This window comes from Hyla sarda, chromosome 6, assembly GCF_029499605.1.
Source record: "Hyla sarda isolate aHylSar1 chromosome 6, aHylSar1.hap1, whole genome shotgun sequence".
Taxonomy (NCBI): Eukaryota; Metazoa; Chordata; class Amphibia; order Anura; family Hylidae; genus Hyla; species Hyla sarda.
Genome location: NC_079194.1, coordinates 278,603,460 through 278,624,127, shown reverse-complemented (window position 1 = coordinate 278,624,127; position 20,668 = coordinate 278,603,460). Strand labels below are relative to the sequence as shown.

General features: G+C 45.3%; 1 protein-coding gene across 9 annotated transcripts in view; it reads left to right on the top strand.

Annotated features, from left to right (window-relative positions):
• RASGRP2 (RAS guanyl releasing protein 2) overlaps nucleotides 1–20,668 on the top strand; it is a 179,143-nt gene that overhangs the window by 66,883 nt on the left and 91,592 nt on the right. For all 9 annotated transcript variants that reach the window (XM_056527439.1, XM_056527436.1, XM_056527433.1 and 6 more), the window contains exons 3-5: nucleotides 9,758–9,860; nucleotides 17,846–17,896; nucleotides 18,005–18,136. In XM_056527439.1, coding sequence (XP_056383414.1) covers nucleotides 9,758–9,860; nucleotides 17,846–17,896; nucleotides 18,005–18,136 — 286 coding nt within the window. The remainder of the gene's footprint in view (nucleotides 1–9,757; nucleotides 9,861–17,845; nucleotides 17,897–18,004; nucleotides 18,137–20,668) is intronic.

The window sequence follows — 20,668 nt, the reverse complement described above, 5'->3', positions numbered from 1 at the left end:
AAAGACATTATAATAGATAACACAAGGTATAATTAACCATTTTCATTACATAGATTAAAGAGGAACTTAGCAATAGAGTCTGCCTGACAGGACAGCAAGGCTACAGGGGTGCAACTCCTATACTGGGCCACCACAAACTCCCCCTCTTAACAACAGCCGTCCTTGGTGCCCAGTCCTAGAGGGTGGATGAAAATAAGGTGGCCACTGAGGCCATGTAATAACAATAGAGACAGTTCCTAGGGCATTGAGCCAATGTCCTTCTCAGAGCTGATGAACTGGGGAAGAGTCCATGTGGCATTACAATTAACGTCCTTACATGCTCAATTCTTTTGAGGGTTTTGAAAACTGGGATAACTGAGAGCAAAATATATGAGATCCTTTTAGTCTTGTAACTGCTTCTTGGTGAATAAAGATGAGTTTGGATCGGGCTGCCTGCAGCTCTCTACCCTGATGCCTGTGCTAATGGGGCCCTTTGGCTTTTAGCTACTTCTCCCCATAACCCCATGAGTGAGAGGGGCAGTCAGCACCACACCACCTGTGAAGATGAGCCGCCTCTTAAGCTGGATCCTGTCTGCAGGTGAGCGTACACACAGCAACTTGAGAAAGTTACCTATATACACAGTAGCTCTGTCACTGTACGTGTTACGTACACCTCTAGGAGAACTCTCTGGCCACAAGAGAATCCTGTACACGATGGACAGGAAACAGTAGACATTTGACATTTGTTGACTGATATGGATGGAATATATAGACTAGTTAGTAACAGTCCTGACTAATTATATGACATTTGACTATAGTAGTTACATAAGATATACTATGTACATTACTATCTGTACACGAAATGAGTTACAATTAATCATTCTATACTGACTAGACATTACTATACTGTAGACGGATAACTTTTATACATAAAGGTACTTTTACTCTCTATACCTTGCTGGTATTTGGCCTTGTGTGGACCTTTGGGATCTGCGCAGCACCACCTCTGGAGAATCTGGAACTGACAGAACTTCTGAAATTTCATCAGGCTCTTCTTCAGCAATCACAGAAACTGGAACTTGTTCAGGAGTTGCTGGAATCGGGACCGCTGGTACTTGAATTGGAGAAGTTGGAGCTATTGCTGGCACTCTCGAATCAGGTATATAAACTGGAGCCAACAGAGGTAGAGCAGAAACTGGGGTGTTGACTAATGTTGGTTGGACCAGTCCCAGTGCCAGAGGCAAACAGATGAATGCTGGCTGACTTGGAGAAAACATAGGGAAATCCATGGATGGATGAATCCCTTCGCCAGGAACATATTCCGTTGTAGGTCTGACATCTGGAGGAGGCGGTGGTGAAAGTACTGGTAGATCTTCCTTTAGGCAAATCTTGATGCGATTTCAGTGGACGACTAGCGGCTCGTACCCTGGCTTCTGAACTCCGTACACATCGGACTCGGAATAGGGTATAGCCATCACCATGCTGAGGCATGGCGGTTGTAGTCATCTTTTTGCCTTTGTCGGGCTTCACCCATTTTCTTACAGACAAAATCATTGGCCTCTTGAATCCTCCTTTAATGATCGGAAACCCACTCGAGGGATGCTTGTGGGGAATTGTTGATTGGGGCTTGCAACCCAAATGTCCAGTATTTAGGCAGTTGGCAGCGAATCCCAGGAAGCTCATGACATCCTTAACCGTGCACGGTGTAGGCCAGTTCTTGACAGCATCCACCTTTTCAGGATTTGGCTGAACTCCCTCTGCACTGAAAACGTGGCCCAGGTAATGGACTTGAGGTTTGAGCAAGTGACACTTTGATTGTTTGATCTTCAACCCATGCTTGATCAGGACTTGAAAGACGTCTGACAGATGGCTGAGGTGTTCCTGGTAAGACTTGGAATACACAATGACATCATCCAGGTACAATAAGACACTTTGGAAATTCAGATGGCCCAGGCACCTTTTCATCAGACGCTGGAACGTAGCAGGGGCATTACATAGCCCAAACGGCATACTGTTAAACTCGAACAACGCCATGGGTGTCACGAAGACAGTCTTCTCCCGGTCTTCCATGGGCACTTGCCAGTACCTGCTGGTCAAATCCAGGGTGGAGAAGTAAGCAGCAAACCTGAGGGCCATAAGCGACTCTTCAACTCTTGGCAAAGGATAAGCATCCTTATATATGACATAGTTCAATTTCCTGTAGTCGACACAGAAGCGGATGGTTCCGTCTTTCTTCTTGACCAGGACAAGTGGCGCCACCCAGGTACTCTGACTTTCTTGTATCACGTCCGCCACTTTTATGTTGGCCAGCATCTTCTTGACAGTCTAATACATACCTGGCGTGACCGGACGGTGTCTCTCCTTAATAGGCGGGCTGTCGCCTGTGAGGATTCAGTGCTGGATTAAGTTTTTCCGAAGTCTGTGGGGTGTTTGTTGAAAGCTTCATGATACCTTTTGGTAACATTGATAACTCCGTTGACCTGGTCCTGTGGAGAAGTGTTGTCCCCAACCTGGAGCTGTGTCCACCAGGGCTCTGGGGGATTACTACTGGATCCACCGGTACCTTGAGCTGCACGCTGTCGGGCCACCAGACGCTCTGTCACGAGGCCTTCAACTCTACGAGGTACAACTGAGCCACTGGAGTATACTTGGGTAGAACAGTAGCAGAATCAGACAGGTTCACTAACCGTACTGGGACTCTTCCATTGGAGACAGTGACGAGGCTCCTCGCAACTCGGGCTAAAGGAAGATCTTCTAGCTGCAGGGGTTCCAGCAGGGCCTGATAATCCTGATACTTAACTCCGGGCCGTGCACGGCACCATAAGATGGTTTCAGTGTTGGGTTGTAAGGTCACCGACCTGATGTCTTGAACTCGTACTCTGCAGATCTCGCCTTGCTTGTTGGCAAACTACTGTTTCACAGCCTGCCTGGCATATTGGAAATATAGGCATACAAGGCATCAACAATTTCTGTAAAACAATTCTTCATAATGTTCATCCCCAATATAAATTCAGCTGACCCCTTATCTGTCACATTGGTTACAATCACTCCCTGCCCTTTAAGTACATGTTCACCCAATTGAATGGTTGGCTCCCAGTGTCCATGTCTGGGGACTGGTTGCCCATTACCTGCAACTACTCTGAAATTAACATCCTCAGCCTAACATAATAGACTAGCATCCCAATGCTGGTAAAAAACAAGTTTAGATATGGTAGACACTTGTGACCCAGTATCCAGTAACTGTTACAAGGGGGCAGGAGGCAACATAAAATGAGAGTCCTGATTTTGGTCATTGGTGGGTTGGACCTGGTGACTGTTTTCCTGAGGGCTGGTCCTCGACCTCAGGGGGAATCTGTTTTAGTCCCAGTACTGCATTTTCCAATGGCCGGGCTTGTTACAATAGGTGCAAAAAAGTCTCTGAGTCCCCGAGTAACTATTGGGTGGAGGATTATGTTAATTGGGATTGCGGGGAGCAGAGGCAGGTTTCCTTGGCAAGGACGGTTCAAGGTCAGGTGAAGCAGGCCAGGTGGCCAGCTCCTTAATGGCCTTAGTCAATTGCTCAATGTCCTGCCTAACTCTGTAGATCCGAGACTGTGGTGACTGGCAAAGTAGATTGCACTTGGGCAGGGACAAAGGACGGTGATGGTATAGGCTTGGCTGCCGCCCCTAGTGGTTCCTGAGCAGGTGTAAGGGGAGTACAAACTTCCTCTAACTCAGTCCCGTACTCAATCTCTGGATAGCCAGTCTTTTAAAAGCAGAAAATTATATATTGGGGTTTTGGACTGCTAACATTCTAAATTGGGCCTTTTGTTATGGGCTCCCATTTGTTATGGGCTCCATCAATTAATCTGTCCATTAACACTTTGTGGCCCTGATGGAGTTATACCATCTTACTTCTGGACAGTCTCTAGGACATTCTGTAAGGCTACAGCATATGCTCTCAAGGTCTCACCTGGCTTTTGTGGCCATTCATACAGCCGGAGACAAACCTCTGATGGAAAATGTGACTCAAATACCTAGTACAGTCCTTCAAAGATCTGCTCCACCGCCGCCTTCTCTGATGCTGGCCAAGTGCGGACTTCCTCTAGTGCCGGTCCCTGGAGTTATCCTGTTAATAGTTGCACCTGTTGATTAAGCGGGAAAGAGTAAAAGATAAACAAGCTCTGGATCCTCTCTTTGAAATCCCTTAGGGTAAAGGATTCTCCATTGTAGGTAGGAAGGACAGGGTTCCCCATGAATATCCGTGCAGATGTTGAAACACCAAGACTGTTGATGCTTGGTGGAGGCAGGGGGGCAGGATCCTGGCTGCTGGAGCAGGTCATCTGTGGTGCTGGGTTCAGACATCTTGTCGTTTTTTGAGTGCGTTGTCGCTTTAAGAAGATTGAGGTGCGTTCCCCTTTAAGAGAGCTGATGAGGTGCTGCAGCGGATCCGGTTTTGATGATGGAGGTAACAACAGCAAACACTCCCCCACTATTTTGCAGGTACCCGGTGATAAGCGGCTCAGCGACAAGACTTGCAGACAATAATGGAACAGTAGTAACAAACTCAGGTACCGGAGACTTTTTATTGGTGTATGATCGGTGGTGTTTGCAGAACCTGCGATGCAGCGCTGACTTTGTGGGTGACAGCTGGAGATGAGCGCAGAAGCTGGAACTACAAAGATGGCTGTGCCCAGGGAACTTCCTCTTTGGGTCCAGTCAGAAAAACCTTCCCCTGTGCAACACAGGGCGGTTCTTTGGTTCCTCCTCGCTGGATGGAAGAGGCGTCATTGCTGGGGACTGACTTGAGTGGAGCTGTGGCCACTCGCGCGGGAAACGCTGGACCAGATTAACTCTTTCAGGTACGCAGGCCAGCACAATTCTTTTACGGTTCACAATGGCAGATAGCAGACTTTTCTTCACCTCCCCCTCTAATTAACAAGTGCCTTGCAATAAAGAGATTTCACTGACAAAGTCCCGTACACTTTCTGGCACAATTTTTGTCGTACACTCGTGCTTTTTACTCAGCAACACTGGAAATGGGGGGAATAAAAGCCAATAATCCAGAGAGCAGAAAACATAAGGATGCCACTTTCCATGTAATAATGCCTGAGACCCACCAGTTACATACCCCCACGTACGTTTTACTCACTTGTTCTTTAGGGGGCGTAGCATAGCTTCAATGCAGAGGTCTTTATGCTACCATAGCCGCCTCCTCAATGCAGCATGCAGATATTGAGAAATGGTTTCAAAGGATATGGGACTAGCACCTATCAGGCTTCCTGTGTATAAGCCTTTAGTGTTGAAGATGGAAATACCTCTATAAAGGAAGTAGCCTGAAAATGATAATTGAGGTTTGACATAAAAATGTAATTGGTATGGGTCTACACATTGAGACCCCCACCAAACCAATTAATTAGCTATTTTTGGTCTCCTTTTAGCTCAGGGCTGGCTGTGCATGCCTGATCATCTCTAAGAAACTTACAATAAGTCAGATTTATGGATGCGGATTGTTAGTTACTCCATTTGATTCAAAACTAGCCATGTTAATATAAATCGAGTCCAAACCAAAAGTGACCACCAGTGATAAATGGGGTCTTCCAATGTGGACGTTCATTAAATATCCACAGAATAAGTCTATGATTCATAATAGATGATTTCAACTCTGGGACACTTACCTAGCTCAAGATCGATCTGCTCTTTGTTCCCGTGCATCTGCCTGTGACAGGTAAGCCAGATATTTTATGAAATGTGTGTAACTCCCTTTGATGTTACTAGGCACTGCATAAAATGCATAGCACTGCAAGTTACACTGTTTATGCAACTGTTGCCCGCAGTGCTATGTTGTTTATGCAACTCCTATTAGATTTAATGGATGTTAGGCAAATTGCATAAAACAGCCTGCTAGTCTGTTTTCTGCTTTCTGACCCCCCCTCCTTTGGCCACAACTAGGCCTGGAGGGGGCAGGAGGGCCCTTAATCTCAAGATAGGTAGCATCTATCAGACATTGTTCATATGGAATAAGCTTTTAACCATGCTTTAAACTGCATCTCTGTAAGAGTGCATGCACACCACGTTTTTTCAATACAGTTCCCGTATCAGGTTTTTGATGAAAAACGGATTCCTCAAAACCCGACTAAACTGTATCAAAACGTGTGTACAAATTTCAACCCATATACGGTTAAAAACCGTATATGGTTTGAAAAATGATGTCCGGTTGCATCCGTTTTTTAAGAAAAAACGTATATGTTTTTAAAGTTTCACTTGTTTGATTGAAATTCCAAGAAAAAAAAACTGTGCAAAGTCAAAAACCATATGGTGCAAACCGGAGGGAACCGTACGCACATACAGTTCTGTACAGTTCCCATTGACTCCCATGTGAAATAAAAACCGTATACTGTTTTTCACCCGGCCAAAAAACATGGTAGTCTGCGGTTTTGGGGACAGGTAAAAAAAAAACAGACAAAACCGTATAAGACGCAAAACGGACTAAACCGGATGATACGTTTGACATACGGTTTACAATATTAAGTCAATGCATGCGGTTTTCTATACGGTTCCGTACGGTTTTTAACTTGAAATCGTATACGGGAACTGTATAGCAAAAACATGGTGTGCATGCACCCTTGAAAGTAGATTTCTTCCGTGCTCCTCTCCAGACAGTCAGTGTCGTGATGGGATCCGTCAGAAGGGAAGTGGAGGAGAATGGGCTGATATGATATCATTAGTCCCTTCATTAAATTTATTTACTGAAACTCTCCATAGCCCGCAGTGAAATTGTTCTGCTTAGTTGGAGAAGCCTTTTTTTTTTCTTCTAAACTTTCCTTCTGCTGCAGCAGAGTAGTAGAGAGCGTGGTGGACATGTTTTGCTAGTGATGTAATTGTTTGGCTGAAATATAACATTGATTTTTTATTATGTGGACAATGTGGGAAAGCATATGTGCTAACAGTATTGACTGGCCGTATTTAGTGAGCGCTATCATTGACCGGGATTACAGTGTTTTGAGACACTGGAAGGATTATTTTACAGAGAGGAATGCTTATTTGTACCATTGACAAACATGAATGTGAAAACAGGCCGCATACTTACACTTCCTATAGTACATGGATGGCCTTTTGATAATTGTTTAGAGATTGCTGGACCCACAGCGATAAGATGATTGCCGGCCTGGCTTCAATACAAAATGGGGTTATTTGTGTGAGACAGTCCTAAATTATATTCTCTTGATGCACTGCAGGCATAAAACATTGAAAATGAATTGGCAATTCTCATAGTGTTTGTGTGCTTTGTCACTACACTTTAAGGATAATCTGTTGACAAGTCTGTATAGGTGAACGGGCAACAAACCCAACCATGCTAGTTTATTACCTTTTGCTTGTTCGCAAAGTTAAAGGGGTACTCCGCCCCTAGACACCTTATCCCCTATCCAAAGGAAAGGGAATAAGATGTCTGATCGCGGGGTTCTGACGCTGGGGACCCCCGCAATCTTCCTGCTGCACCCAGCATTCGTCTAGAGTGTCGGGTACAGCGCCGGAGGCTCGTGATGTCATGGCCACACCCCGCTTGTGCCATCACAGCCATGCCCCCTCAATGCCAATCTATGGGAGGGGTGATGGGCACCACGCCCCCTCCCATACACTTGCATTGAGGGGGCGTGGCCATAACATCACAAGCCTCCACCCCGCCAGTCATCCAGCATGGAGCAAAGTTGGCTCCGTGCACCAGATCTAGAGAAAAGGAAGAAGGCGCCTCATGTGCGGGATCAGCAGATCTTGTGAGTGGGGGGAAGGGAGGTAATCCCAAACTGCTTACCAAGGTTGGTTGTGCGCCCACACACAACAAGGTTTAGCGTGAAGTGTACAAGTCGGTCCACTGCAGTCCTCCTTAGTAGAGTAAAAACGAGGATAAAGTGACCATAAAAGCAGGAGTTTTGACCGGCGCAGAAAGGAACCGTCAGCAGGCAGGATAAAATCAAGGGATTTATTAAATGCAACGTGTTTCGCTGCGCATGCGCAGCTTCTTCAGGCATGTCAAAATGAGGCTAGTGGCAGGTATATATACCCCCAACAATTAACCATTTACAAGCTTTTGAATGTTGCCACATAATAGTATATGCGTAAATATACATACAATACAAATAAAAAAATATAAAATTATATATATATATACAAAGGGCATATAAATAACATGAATACAGATAAATATAATTATAAATAAATGAATGACATAGAAAACATTTTTATATAACTAGTGTGAATAGACATATCGTATGACCCTTTTGAGTCATACGATATGTCTATTCACACTAGTTATATAAAAAAAATTCTATATCATTCATTTATTTATAATTATATTTATCTGTATTCATGTTATTTATATGCCCTTTGTATATATATATATATATATATATAATTTTATATTTTTTTATTTGTATTGTATGTATATTTACGCATATACTATTATGTGGCAACATTCAAAAGCTTGTAAATGGTTAATTGTTGGGGGTATATATACCCTCCACTAGCCTCATTTTGACATGCCTGAAGAAGCTGCGCATGCGCAGCGAAACACGTTGCATTTAATAAATCCCTTGATTTTATCCTGCCTGCTGACGGTTCCTTTCTGCGCTGGTCAAAACTCCTGCTTTTATGGTCACTTTATCTCCGTGCACCAGATGACAGGGAGTGCTGCAGGAGAGATCCAGGGGGTTCCCAGCAGCATGACCCAGTGATCAGACATCTAATCCCCTAGGAGAGGGAATAAGACATCTAGGATTCACTGGTTTTTCTCTGCTTCAATTGTCCAGGAGGTGGTGCTGAGCTGCTCATTTGCCGTAGCTTGGCAGTTTTCCATTCTTCCCCATCTTGATCGAGAGAATCTGTGACAGAGGTTCCTAGCAGCCTTCAACTCTTGTATGAACAGAGCCATTGCAGTGTCTGTATTCAGTGAGTTCTGCAACTATCTCTACTATTTAAAGGGAATTTGGCAGCTCCAATGCATGCATAGAGCTGCAACAGTATTGTATAGGTGAACAGGCAACAAACCCAACCATGCCATTGTATTACGTTTTGCTTATTCCCAATTTATTCCCAAATTTTTACATTTGCTTTTTTAATTCCATTCCAAGTGTCCAGGAGGTGGTGCCAAGCTGCTGAAGTGCCACAGCCTTACACCCCTCTTTGCTCCCCCTCCCCTCCCTGCTCTTCCTTGATTGACAAATAGGGCTTAACGTATAGCACCAGGCCCTGTCTGCAAGCTTTGCATGGGAGCTGTGGACACCAATAACGGCACATGCATGTTAAATCTCTAAGGCCCTTGCTCACAGCAGGGAACCCCATGGGGCATGCTCTGCTATAGGTACAGAACAAGAGTAGGATTCGCAGTCAGGGCCTAGTGCTATAAGCCAAACCCTATTCGGCAATAGAGGAAGGGAAGCAGAATGGAACAAGGAGGTGTGTCAAGCTGTGGCCCTTTAAGCAGCTCAGCACCTCCTCCTGGACAATGGTGCAGTTGTCCATGGCAACCAATCAGATTGCTTCTTTCTTTTTCATAAGCCTCTTTAGAAATGAAAGCAGCAATCTGATTGGTTGCAATGGGCAACTGCACCACTCTTCCTCTAATAAATTTCCCCCTAAATCCTTGCAGCTGCCATATTAGTGTCTGGATTGAACAGCAGAATTATACACCAAGCTTCAGATTAAGCATATAATTTTACAATTCTCCCAATTTTTAACTGTTCTTGTGTTTTTTTCAGCAATCTTAACTTTATATTCCTTTTTTTTCTTCTTTTTTTTTTAGACTCAGATGGGAATCCCAAGGATCGTGAACTGGTTCAGATGTTTCTTATGATGCATCCTTGGTACATAACATCTGGGGATCTTGCCAAAAAGTTCTTTTCACTATATCCTTTTAAAACATTTAACGTAACTTGCCTATAAATGGACATGGGTGGTTTTACATACTGTATGAGCCAGGATGTATCTGCCAGTTTACCTGTAGCAACCAATTATTCCTCAGCTTTCATTTTATCAGAGTGATAGGAGATAAGCAAACAAAATCAATCTTAGAGGCGCTGCTCAATGCTGACATAAACATAAACACGACCACGGGCGATGCACAGGACGACATAGACTTTATTAGATGAATAGCTGGACAACACGTTTCGGCACTACCATGAACCATCCTCAGGTACACTAGAACTACTCATGCAGCCTTCCTGTTGTGAAACAGTGCCATCGAGACCTCCTGTTGTGAAACTGTGCCATTGAGACCTCCTGTTGTGAAACTGTGCCATTGAGACCTCCTGTTGTGAAACTGTGCCATCGAGACCTCCTGTTGTGAAACTGTGCACCGACTACCTCTGGCGGATCTTAGAAAACTAAAAAATTGGTGCAGCTCACAACCAAAAATCTGAGGATAGTGTGATTAAGTACCGGAACCCACCGGCCAAAATAATATCAAGGTAAAATATAGTATATTCACTCCTCGAAGATTTCACCTACAAAAGGTGCATAATGATAATTCAAGAATTGCAAAATGTATTATAAATTTAGATTTATTTGAAATGGCAATGTAAAAAATATATAAAAAATATATATGCTGGCACTAATGCAAGAATATATCACCACTGGGCCCTAGTGGGGATATTCACACGATATATAAAATTTAGAACATTATTCACATTTCTAGGAATTACTAAATTAGCATCAGTCTAATACTACGGCATGCAATGTAACGGCAGTCTGTATGATCTATTTATAAATATATGGTTCGATCTCAGCTGGACATAAAAAAGACTGCTATGAGTCCAATAAATTAAACTGTCACTGACTTCAATACATGTATCACTGTCGTAATTGTTACGATCTCACCAAATCCTGGGACTGCCAGATGAATACTGCTGTAGTAGTCTGCTGTGATGGTGCAGGCAGCAATGTTGGAGCTGTCGTTGATTCAGGGGTGCGCTTGGCGTAGCTCGTTATGTACCGGCAGTACTCCCCCTCTATGATGGAAGGGCAGATGCAGTGTTGGTATATCGTGGTGTCCCTCGTGGTGGATGAAATCCTGGCGGGGATAGTTTGCTCTCGGCAGGCCAGTGAGACAGTCCAAAGACTCGGACCGGACCAATAGTAAAAGACACATGTCTAGATCAGTTTGTCTGAACCAGCAAATGCCGCTGTGCCGTATTCACATTGGATGTGAGTCCATATGATGCTATAGTGCCTTATAAAATTAAAATCTGTAGCCTAGACGCGTTTCAGGGTGCTATAGCCAGTAATAGCTCGACCCTTTCTTCTGTAGGAATCTCTATTCCTAGAAATGTGAATAATGTTCTAAATTTTATATATCGTGTGAATATCCCCACTAGGGCCCAATAGTGGTATATTCTTGCATTAGTGCCAGCATATATATTTTTTATATATTTTTTATATATTTTTTATATATTTTTTACATTGCCATTTCAAATAAATCTAAATTTATAATACATTTTGCAATTCTTGAATTATCATTATGCACCTTTTGAAATCTTTGAGGAGTGATTATATTATATTTTATCTGGATCTTAGAAAACTAAGATATGGCTAGGAAACTGTCTTTTCCATTTGTTGGCAAACCCCTTTAAGGTGACACATGCAATTCTACTGTATCTAAATGTTAATCTAAAGGAAGGCAAGTGACAGACAATTTAGAGAGCCATCTGTCCTTTTAAATGGGCCCTGTGAGAATCAAAAACTTTTTATATGTTGTACATCTTGCCAAAACATTAACCCTTCTAATATACTTCTTAAAAAATGTTTTATCTCCTTTTTTATTGAAATCCTGGCTTACAAAAAAAAGACTGCCAGGGGCCCCCATACCATCCAAAACACAATCCTGTCCAGCTGCAGCATCATCTTTGTCCAAGCTAGCACAAAGTCTAGTAAGTGGGGGCAGGACTAGCACTTGTCTGTGCTCACTCCTGTCCTGTTTATCAGACTCCTGTCAGAAAACAGAGAGGATGGGGTTAGAGAGCAGCCTGCAGTGAATGGATGAAGAGACACAGCACAGCAAAATTAGGGAGGGACTGAATGCGTAGGGAGTGAGGGCGGGCTCACTGCTTGTCCTGGACACACCCCTTCCTGAGCAGTGGATATCAGAATGAGTGAGAAAAAGAACAAAGGGATCTGTGAGCCAAAAACACATGCTACACACATAAAAAAGACACGTATAGCCTCTGCATGACCTAGTGAGTAACATATATCATTGTTATTGTCACGATGCCGGCTGGCAGGTAGTGGATCCTCTGTGCCAGAGAGGGATTGGCGTGGACCGTGCTAGTGGACCGGTTCTAAGCCACTACTGGTTTTCACCAGGGCCCGCCGCAAAGCGGGATGGTCTTGCTGCGGCGGTAGTGACCAGGTCGTATCCACTAGCAACGGCTCACCTCTCTGGCTGCTGAAGATAGGCGCGGTACAAGGGAGTAGGCAAAAGCAAGGTCGGACGTAGCAGAAGGTCGGGGCAGGCAGCAAGGATCGTAGTCAGGGGCAACGGCAGAAGGTCTGGAAACACAGGCAAGGAACACACAAGGAACGCTTTCACTGGCACTAAGGCAACAAGATCCGGCAAGGGAGTGCAGGGGAAGTGAGGTGATATAGGGAAGTGCACAGGTGAACACACTAATTGGGACCACTGCGCCAATCAGCGGCGCAGTGGCCCTTTAAATCGCAGAGACCCGGCGCGCGCGCGCCCTAGGGAGCGGGGCCGCGCGCGCCGGGACAGAACAGACGGAGAGCGAGTCAGGTAGGGGAGCCGGGGTGCGCATCGCGAGCGGGCGCTACCCGCATCGCGAATCGCATCCCGGCTGGCAGCGGAATCGCAGCGCCCCGGGTCAGAGGACGTGACCGGAGCGCTGCCGCGGGGAGAGAGAAGCGAGCGCTCCGGGGAGGAGCGGGGACCCGGAGCGCTCGGCGTAACAGTACCCCCCCCCTTGGGTCTCCCCCTCTTCTTAGAGCCTGAGAACCTGAGGAGCAGACTTTTGTCTAGGATGTTGTCCTCAGGTTCCCAGGATCTCTCTTCAGGACCACAACCCTCCCAGTCCACTAAAAAAAAATTTTTCCCTCTGACCTTTTTGGCAGCTAAAATTTCTTTGACCGAGAAGATGTCCGAGGAGCCAGAAACAGGAGTGGGAGGAACAGATTTGGGAGAAAAACGGTTGAGGATGAGTGGTTTGAGAAGAGAGACGTGAAAGGCATTAGGGATACGAAGAGAGGGAGGAAGAAGAAGTTTATAAGAGACAGGATTAATTTGACACAAAATTTTGAAAGGACCAAGATAGCGTGGTCCCAACTTGTAGCTAGGGACACGGAAGCGGACATATTTAGCGGAGAGCCATACCTTGTCTCCAGGGGAAAAAACGGGGGGAGCTCTTCTTTTCTTATCCGCGAACTTCTTCATGCGTGATGAAGCCTGTAAGAGAGAATTTTGGGTCTCTCTCCATATGATGGAAAGGTCACGAGAAATTTCATCCACAGCGGGCAGACCAGAGGGCAAGGGAGTAGGGAGGGGGGGAAGAGGGTGACGGCCGTACACCACGAAAAATGGGGATTTGGAGGAAGACTCAGAGACCCTGAAGTTATACGAGAATTCGGCCCATGGGAGGAGATCTGCCCAGTCATCCTGGCGGGAGGAAACAAAATGTCGCAAATAATCACCCAAGATCTGGTTAATCCTTTCTACTTGTCCATTGGACTGGGGATGATATGCAGAAGAAAAATTTAATTTAATCTTGAGTTGTTTACAGAGAGCCCTCCAGAATTTAGACACGAATTGGACGCCTCTATCCGAGACAATCTGCGTAGGCAACCCGTGAAGACGAAAAATGTGTACAAAAAATTGTTTAGCCAACTGAGGCGCAGAAGGAAGACCAGGAAGAGGGATGAAATGTGCCATTTTGGAGAATCGATCAACGACCACCCAAATAACAGTGTTGCCACGGGAAGGGGGTAAATCAGTAATAAAATCCATACCAATCAGAGACCAAGGCTGTTCGGGGACAGGCAGAGGATGAAGAAAACCAGCGGGCTTCTGGCGAGGAGTCTTATCCCGGGCACAGATAGTGCAGGCTCGCACAAAGTCCACAACATCCGTCTCCAGAGTCGGCCACCAATAGAAGCGGGAGATGAGTTGCACAGATTTCTTGATACCCGCATGACCTGCGAGATGGGAGGAGTGACCCCATTTGAGGATTCCGAGGTGTTGGCGAGGAGAAACAAAGGTCTTTCCTGGAGGAGTCTGCCTGATGGAGGCAGGAGAAGTGGAGATCAGGCAGTCAGGTGGAATGATGTGTTGCGGAGAGAGTTCAACTTCAGAGGCATCCGAGGAACGAGAGAGAGCATCGGCCCTAATGTTCTTATCGGCAGGACGAAAGTGAATCTCAAAATTAAATCGGGCAAAGAACAGAGACCACCGGGCCTGGCGAGGATTCAGCCGTTGGGCAGACTGGAGGTAGGAGAGGTTCTTGTGGTCGGTGTAGATAATAACAGGAGAACTTGATCCCTCCAGCAGATGCCTCCATTCCTCAAGTGCTAATTTAATGGCTAGAAGCTCTCGATCCCCGATGGAGTAGTTCCTCTCCGCTGGAGAGAAGGTCCTAGAGAAAAAACCACAAGTGACAGCATGCCCGGAAGAATTTTTTTGTAGAAGAACAGCTCCAGCTCCCACTGAGGAGGCATCAACCTCCAATAGGAAGGGTTTGGAAGGGTCAGGTCTGGAGAGGACGGGAGCCGAAGAAAAGGCAGACTTGAGTCGTTTAAAGGCGTCTTCTGCTTGAGGAGGCCAGGACTTGGGATCAGCATTTTTTTTGGTTAAAGCCACGATAGGAGCCACAATGGTAGAAAAATGTGGAATAAATTGCCTGTAATAATTGGCGAACCCCAAAAAGCGTTGGATAGCACGGAGTCCGGAGGGGCGTGGCCAATCTAAGACGGCAGAGAGTTTGTCTGGATCCATCTGTAGTCCCTGGCCAGAGACCAAATATCCTAGAAAAGGAAGAGATTGGCATTCAAACAGACATTTCTCAATTTTGGCATAGAGTTGGTTGTCACGAAGTCTCTGAAGAACCATACGGACATGCTGGCGGTGTTCTTCTAGATTGGCAGAAAAAATTAGGATATCGTCCAGATATACAACAACACAGGAGTATAACAGATCACGAAAAATTTCATTGACAAAGTCTTGGAAGACGGCAGGGGCGTTGCACAGTCCAAAGGGCATGACCAGATACTCAAAGTGTCCATCTCTGGTGTTAAATGCCGTTTTCCACTCGTCCCCCTCTCTGATGCGGATGAGGTTATAGGCGCCTCTTAAGTCCAATTTAGTGAAGATGTGGGCACCTTGGAGGCGATCAAAGAGTTCAGAGATGAGGGGTAAGGGGTAGCGGTTCTTAACCGTGATTTTATTAAGACCGCGGTAGTCAATGCAAGGACGTAGGGAGCCATCTTTTTTGGACACAAAGAAAAATCCGGCTCCGGCAGGAGAGGAGGATTTACGGATAAAGCCCTTTTTTAGATTCTCCTGGACGTATTCGGACATGGCAAGAGTCTCTGGGGCAGAGAGAGGATAAATTCTGCCCCGGGGTGGAGTAGTGCCCGGGAGGAGGTCGATAGGGCAATCATAAGGCCTGTGAGGAGGTAGAGTCTCAGCTTGTTTTTTGCAGAAAACATCCGCGAAGTCCATATAGGCCTTAGGGAGACCGGTTACTGGAGGAACCACAGAGTTACGGCAAGGGTTACTGGGAACCGGTTTTAGACAGTTCTTGGAACAAGAGGACCCCCAACTCTTGATCTCCCCAGTGGACCAATCCAGGGTAGGGGAATGAAGTTGAAGCCAGGGAAGTCCAAGGAGAATTTCCGAGGTGCAATTGGGGAGGACCAAAAGTTCAATCCTCTCATGATGAGATCCGATGCTCATAAGAAGGGGCTCCGTGCGGAAACGTATGGTACAGTCCAATTATTTACACAATTGATGTAGAGGGGTCTGGCGAGACTGGTCACCGGGATGTTGAACCTGTTGACGAGAGAGGCCAAAATAAAATTTCCTGCAGATCCTGAGTCCAAGAAGGCCACTGTAGAGAAGGAGAAGGCAGAGGCAGACATCCGCACAGGCACAGTAAGACGTGGAGAAGCAGAGTAGACATCAAGGACTGTCTCACCTTTGTGCGGAGTCAGCATACGTCTTTCCAGGCGGGGAGGACGGATAGGACAATCTCTCAGGAAGTGTTCGGTACTAGCACAGTACAGGCAGAGGTTCTCCATACGGCGTCGTGTCCTCTCTTGAGGTGTCAGGCGAGACCGGTCGACCTGCATAGCCTCCACGGCGGGAGGCACAGGAACAGATTGCAGGGGACCAGAGGAGAGAGGAGCCGAGGAGAAGAAACGCCTCGTGCGAACAGAGTCCATATCTTGGCGGAGTTCCTGACGCCTTTCGGAAAAACGCATGTCAATGCGAGTGGCTAGGTGAATAAGTTCATGTAGATTAGCAGGAATTTCTCGTGCGGCCAGAACATCTTTAATGTTGCTGGATAGGCCTTTTTTGAAGGTCGCGCAGAGGGCCTCATTATTCCAGGACAATTCTGAAGCAAGAGTACGGAATTGTACGGCATACTCGCCAACGGAAGAATTACCCTGGACCAGGTTCAACAGGGCAGTCTCAGCAGAAGAGGCTCGGGCAGGTTCCTCAAAGACACTTCGGATTTCCGAGAAGAAGGAGTGTACAGAGGCAGTGACGGGGTCATTGCGGTCCCAGAGCGGTGTGGCCCATGACAGGGCTTTTCCGGACAGAAGGCTGACTACGAAAGCCACCTTAGACCTTTCAGTGGGAAACAGGTCCGACATCATCTCCAGATGCAGGGAACATTGGGAAAGAAAGCCACGGCAAAACTTAGAGTCCCCATCAAATTTATCCGGCAAGGATAAGCGTATCCCAGGAGCGGCCACTCGCTGCGGAGGAGGTGCAGGAGCTGGCGGAGGAGATGACTGCTGAAGCTGTGGTAGTAACTGTTGTAGCATAACGGTCAGTTGAGACAGCTGTTGGCCTTGTTGCGCTATCTGTTGTGACTGCTGGGCGACCACCGTGGTGAGGTCAGCGACAACTGGCAGAGGAACTTCAGCGGGATCCATGGCCGGATCTACTGTCACGATGCCGGCTGGCAGGTAGTGGATCCTCTGTGCCAGAGAGGGATTGGCGTGGACCGTGCTAGTGGACCGGTTCTAAGCCACTACTGGTTTTCACCAGGGCCCGCCGCAAAGCGGGATGGTCTTGATCGCATCCCGGCTGGCAGCGGAATCGCAGCGCCCCGGGTCAGAGGACGTGACCGGAGCGCTGCCGCGGGGAGAGAGAAGCGAGCGCTCCGGGGAGGAGCGGGGACCCGGAGCGCTCGGCGTAACAGTTATCTTTGATATGACAAATACGCTTTAATGTCAAAGGGCTAAAAGAAGGGAAGTATTCCAATGCCAAGAGGTTTCCTGGATCTATCAATTTTATATGTTTTTAGTCTAATTTCTATTAAGACTTTTTCCCTATAATTGCAAGTCATTTGTTTCCCTGTCTATTTATACTGATATATATGTATATATATATATATATATATATAGAGAGAGAGAGAGAGAGAGAGAGAGAGAGAGAGAGAGAGAGAGAGAGAGAGAGAGAGAGAGAGAGAGAGAGAGAGAGAGAGAGAGAGAGAGAGAGAGAGAGAGAGAGAGAGAGAGAGAGAGAGAGAGAGGGAGAGGGCAAAATGTGTTTAATGAAGTTGCACTACACAGATATAACATGTACAGTATCTAAAGTGTTAGCTTTCACACTTTCATACGAACGCCCCTGTAAAACCTATTTTCCTTAACAATTTTCTACTTCCGAAGCTGGTGATAATGCAAAGCGAGAACGGATCTGTCACCTTGTAAGGTAGTACCACGCTTTTACCGATATTAGGATGAATTAATTAAACCTGTCAGTGGTTGTTTTGTGACCCTCACCCAGTCACATATCAGTATTCATCTCTTGTGTCCGCAGGTTCTGGATAGGAGAATACCCAGCTGAGTTTGACTTAAATCCAGAACTGGGAGAACAGATTCGAGACCTGAAGAGGGCGCTGGAAAACAAAGGGAACCGCAGGGAGAGCAGCCTCATCGACATTGAGAGTGTGTATGTAATGGTTGTCCTACGCTCCGGAAACTTGTGGCGTGAAAGTGTGAAGGTTACGTTTGTGCCGGCCACTTTAATATATATATTTATACAAGTGCTTCGTACCTTATGGCTAAAACCCCATCAAAAGGCCGAGTGCCGAGATATTTTTGCTAAAGTGGAAAGGCTGTTCTTACTGCCTGGTGTGAAAATGACCGGGCTCTGGATTAAGAAAATCAACTCATGTCATTTAAGGGGGATTTTAAAAATGGATGGCAGAGAGGTTACTGGGGCTAAAAACATGGGTTATGCAGAATAATAGTCTGGCACAGCAGTAATAATTTCTTTGCACAACAATGTTCTAATGTTCTGCAACTCAGATTTAAGGACACTGAAGTGCTGTACATGGTATATATATATATATATATATATATATATATATATATATAAATATAAAAATATGAACAGCTGCAGTTCTGAATGCCATGGGTGCAATGCGCTACTAGATGGGTGGTATATATATATATATATATATATATATATGCCACTTTATTAGAAACACATATCTAGTAGCGCATTGCACCCATGGCCTTCAGCTTTGCAGCTCTTCATTGTGACATAGATTCTTCTAGGTGTTGAAATCATTCTGCAGGGATGCGCTGAACAGTCTGTAATGCCTTGTCACGGAGATGCTTTATCGCAGTGGTCTCCAACTCAGTCCTCAGGGCCTTTGGAATTCTACAGGGAAAATTTTTAATCTTTGATGGTTTGTAGGCCTTATAGGCTCTATAGGATTAAGATCTTGGGACAATGAAGGCCGGTGAAGCCAGGAAAACTCAATGTAATGTTCCTGGAAACAATCCTATTCTGTGTGTTCGGATACATTAGTTGCACACCACTGTTATGTTTGGCTGCAGTTTCCTTGACTGTTCACCGCCTGTTCATCGGAACAATTCTTGGACCCCCTCTGACCTCTTTTGTTGATGAGTTATTTACAGCCAGAGGAAGCCTCTCATGTTGGATGTTTTTTTCTCTCAATTACACTATTCTTCGTATACTCTTGAGGACTTGAAGCTGAAAAAAAGACTATAGTCAGCCAGACTCATTCAAATGACTATTGTGAATTTACACACCAATTACAAACGCATTTTGAGGCTTATGTGTCTCTTCATCATTGCAAAAATGGCTAAACCTGAACATTTAAACATTTTTACACACACATATACACACACACACATATATATATATATATATATATATATATATATATATATATATATACAGTAGTCCCTCAAGTTACAATATTAATTGGTTCCGGGACGACCATTGTATGTTGAAACCATTGTATGTTGAGACCAGAACTCTATGGAAACCTGGTAATTGGTTCTGAAGGCACCAAAATGTCATCCAAAAATAGGAAAAAGTCAGGATTAAAGAAAAATAAGTAGATAACTAATATAGATAAAGCAAGTCCTTACATATAAAAGTAGGAAATATCTGCTGGAAGCTGTGAATCACTGTCTATGTCAGTGTTTCCCAACTAGGGTGCCTACAGCTGTTGCAAAACCACAACTCCTGGGAGTTGTAGTTTTGCAACAGCTGGAGGCACCCTAGTTGGGAAACACTGGTCTATGTAGAGGACAGAAGCTTCTTCAGGGTCCTGTACAGTACACAGTGTCCTAAAAAAGTAACATGGAGCCACCCGCACCTGATGTCCAAAGGAGCAGCTAACCCTGGCCCAGGTAAAGAGTACAGAACATGTAATATCTCCCTGTAGTGTAGGGAGGCGCTACCAGACACCCAGTCAGTGCATACGCTTCAGTAATACAGGGGTTTTACCAGTGAATGCCCCATTCTAATTGGTCAGTTCTTCCAGCCATTGACAGGTTATGCAGATCTATACTGTCAGTACATTGTATGTTGAGTCTGGTTTCAACTTACAATGGTCCAGAAAAGATCATTGTATGTTGAAACTATTGTATGTTGAGGCCATTGTAAGTTGAGGGAGCACTGTGTATATATATATATATATATATATATATATATATATATCTAATCCCCTCACACCCACCCTGTAAAAAGAGTTGCCGGGGTCTGGTCTAGAGGCAGTGTAAAAGAGACAATCTTCAAAATGTGCAAAGGGACCCATTCCCCCTTGTTTAGGAAGAAATAAGCAACCAGTAGGCCCCGACTTAAAGTGGTCCACCCATCCTCTCAGTTGCTGCGGTTAAGAGTCCAAGAAGTAAAGTGAAGTGTTAGAAAAGACAACAGTATTACTCCTCTGCTGGGTTTGCAATCTAATTCAAAGCATATAACCCCCCCCTCCCCCACCCATTCCAGTTGGCAAAAAGGTGCTGTATCCTAGAAAAGTGGGACGTGACGATCCAGAAGGGAGATGTACAAAATCTGAGGCATGAGCACCATTTTAGTCAAGTTAGCCCTTCACACTACTGACATCAGACAGACTAAATAATGACTGTTTGTGACAAGTATTTTGGGAAAAATAACCCAAAAAATTGAGGATTAATGTAATATCAACAAAAGTGTTTATTT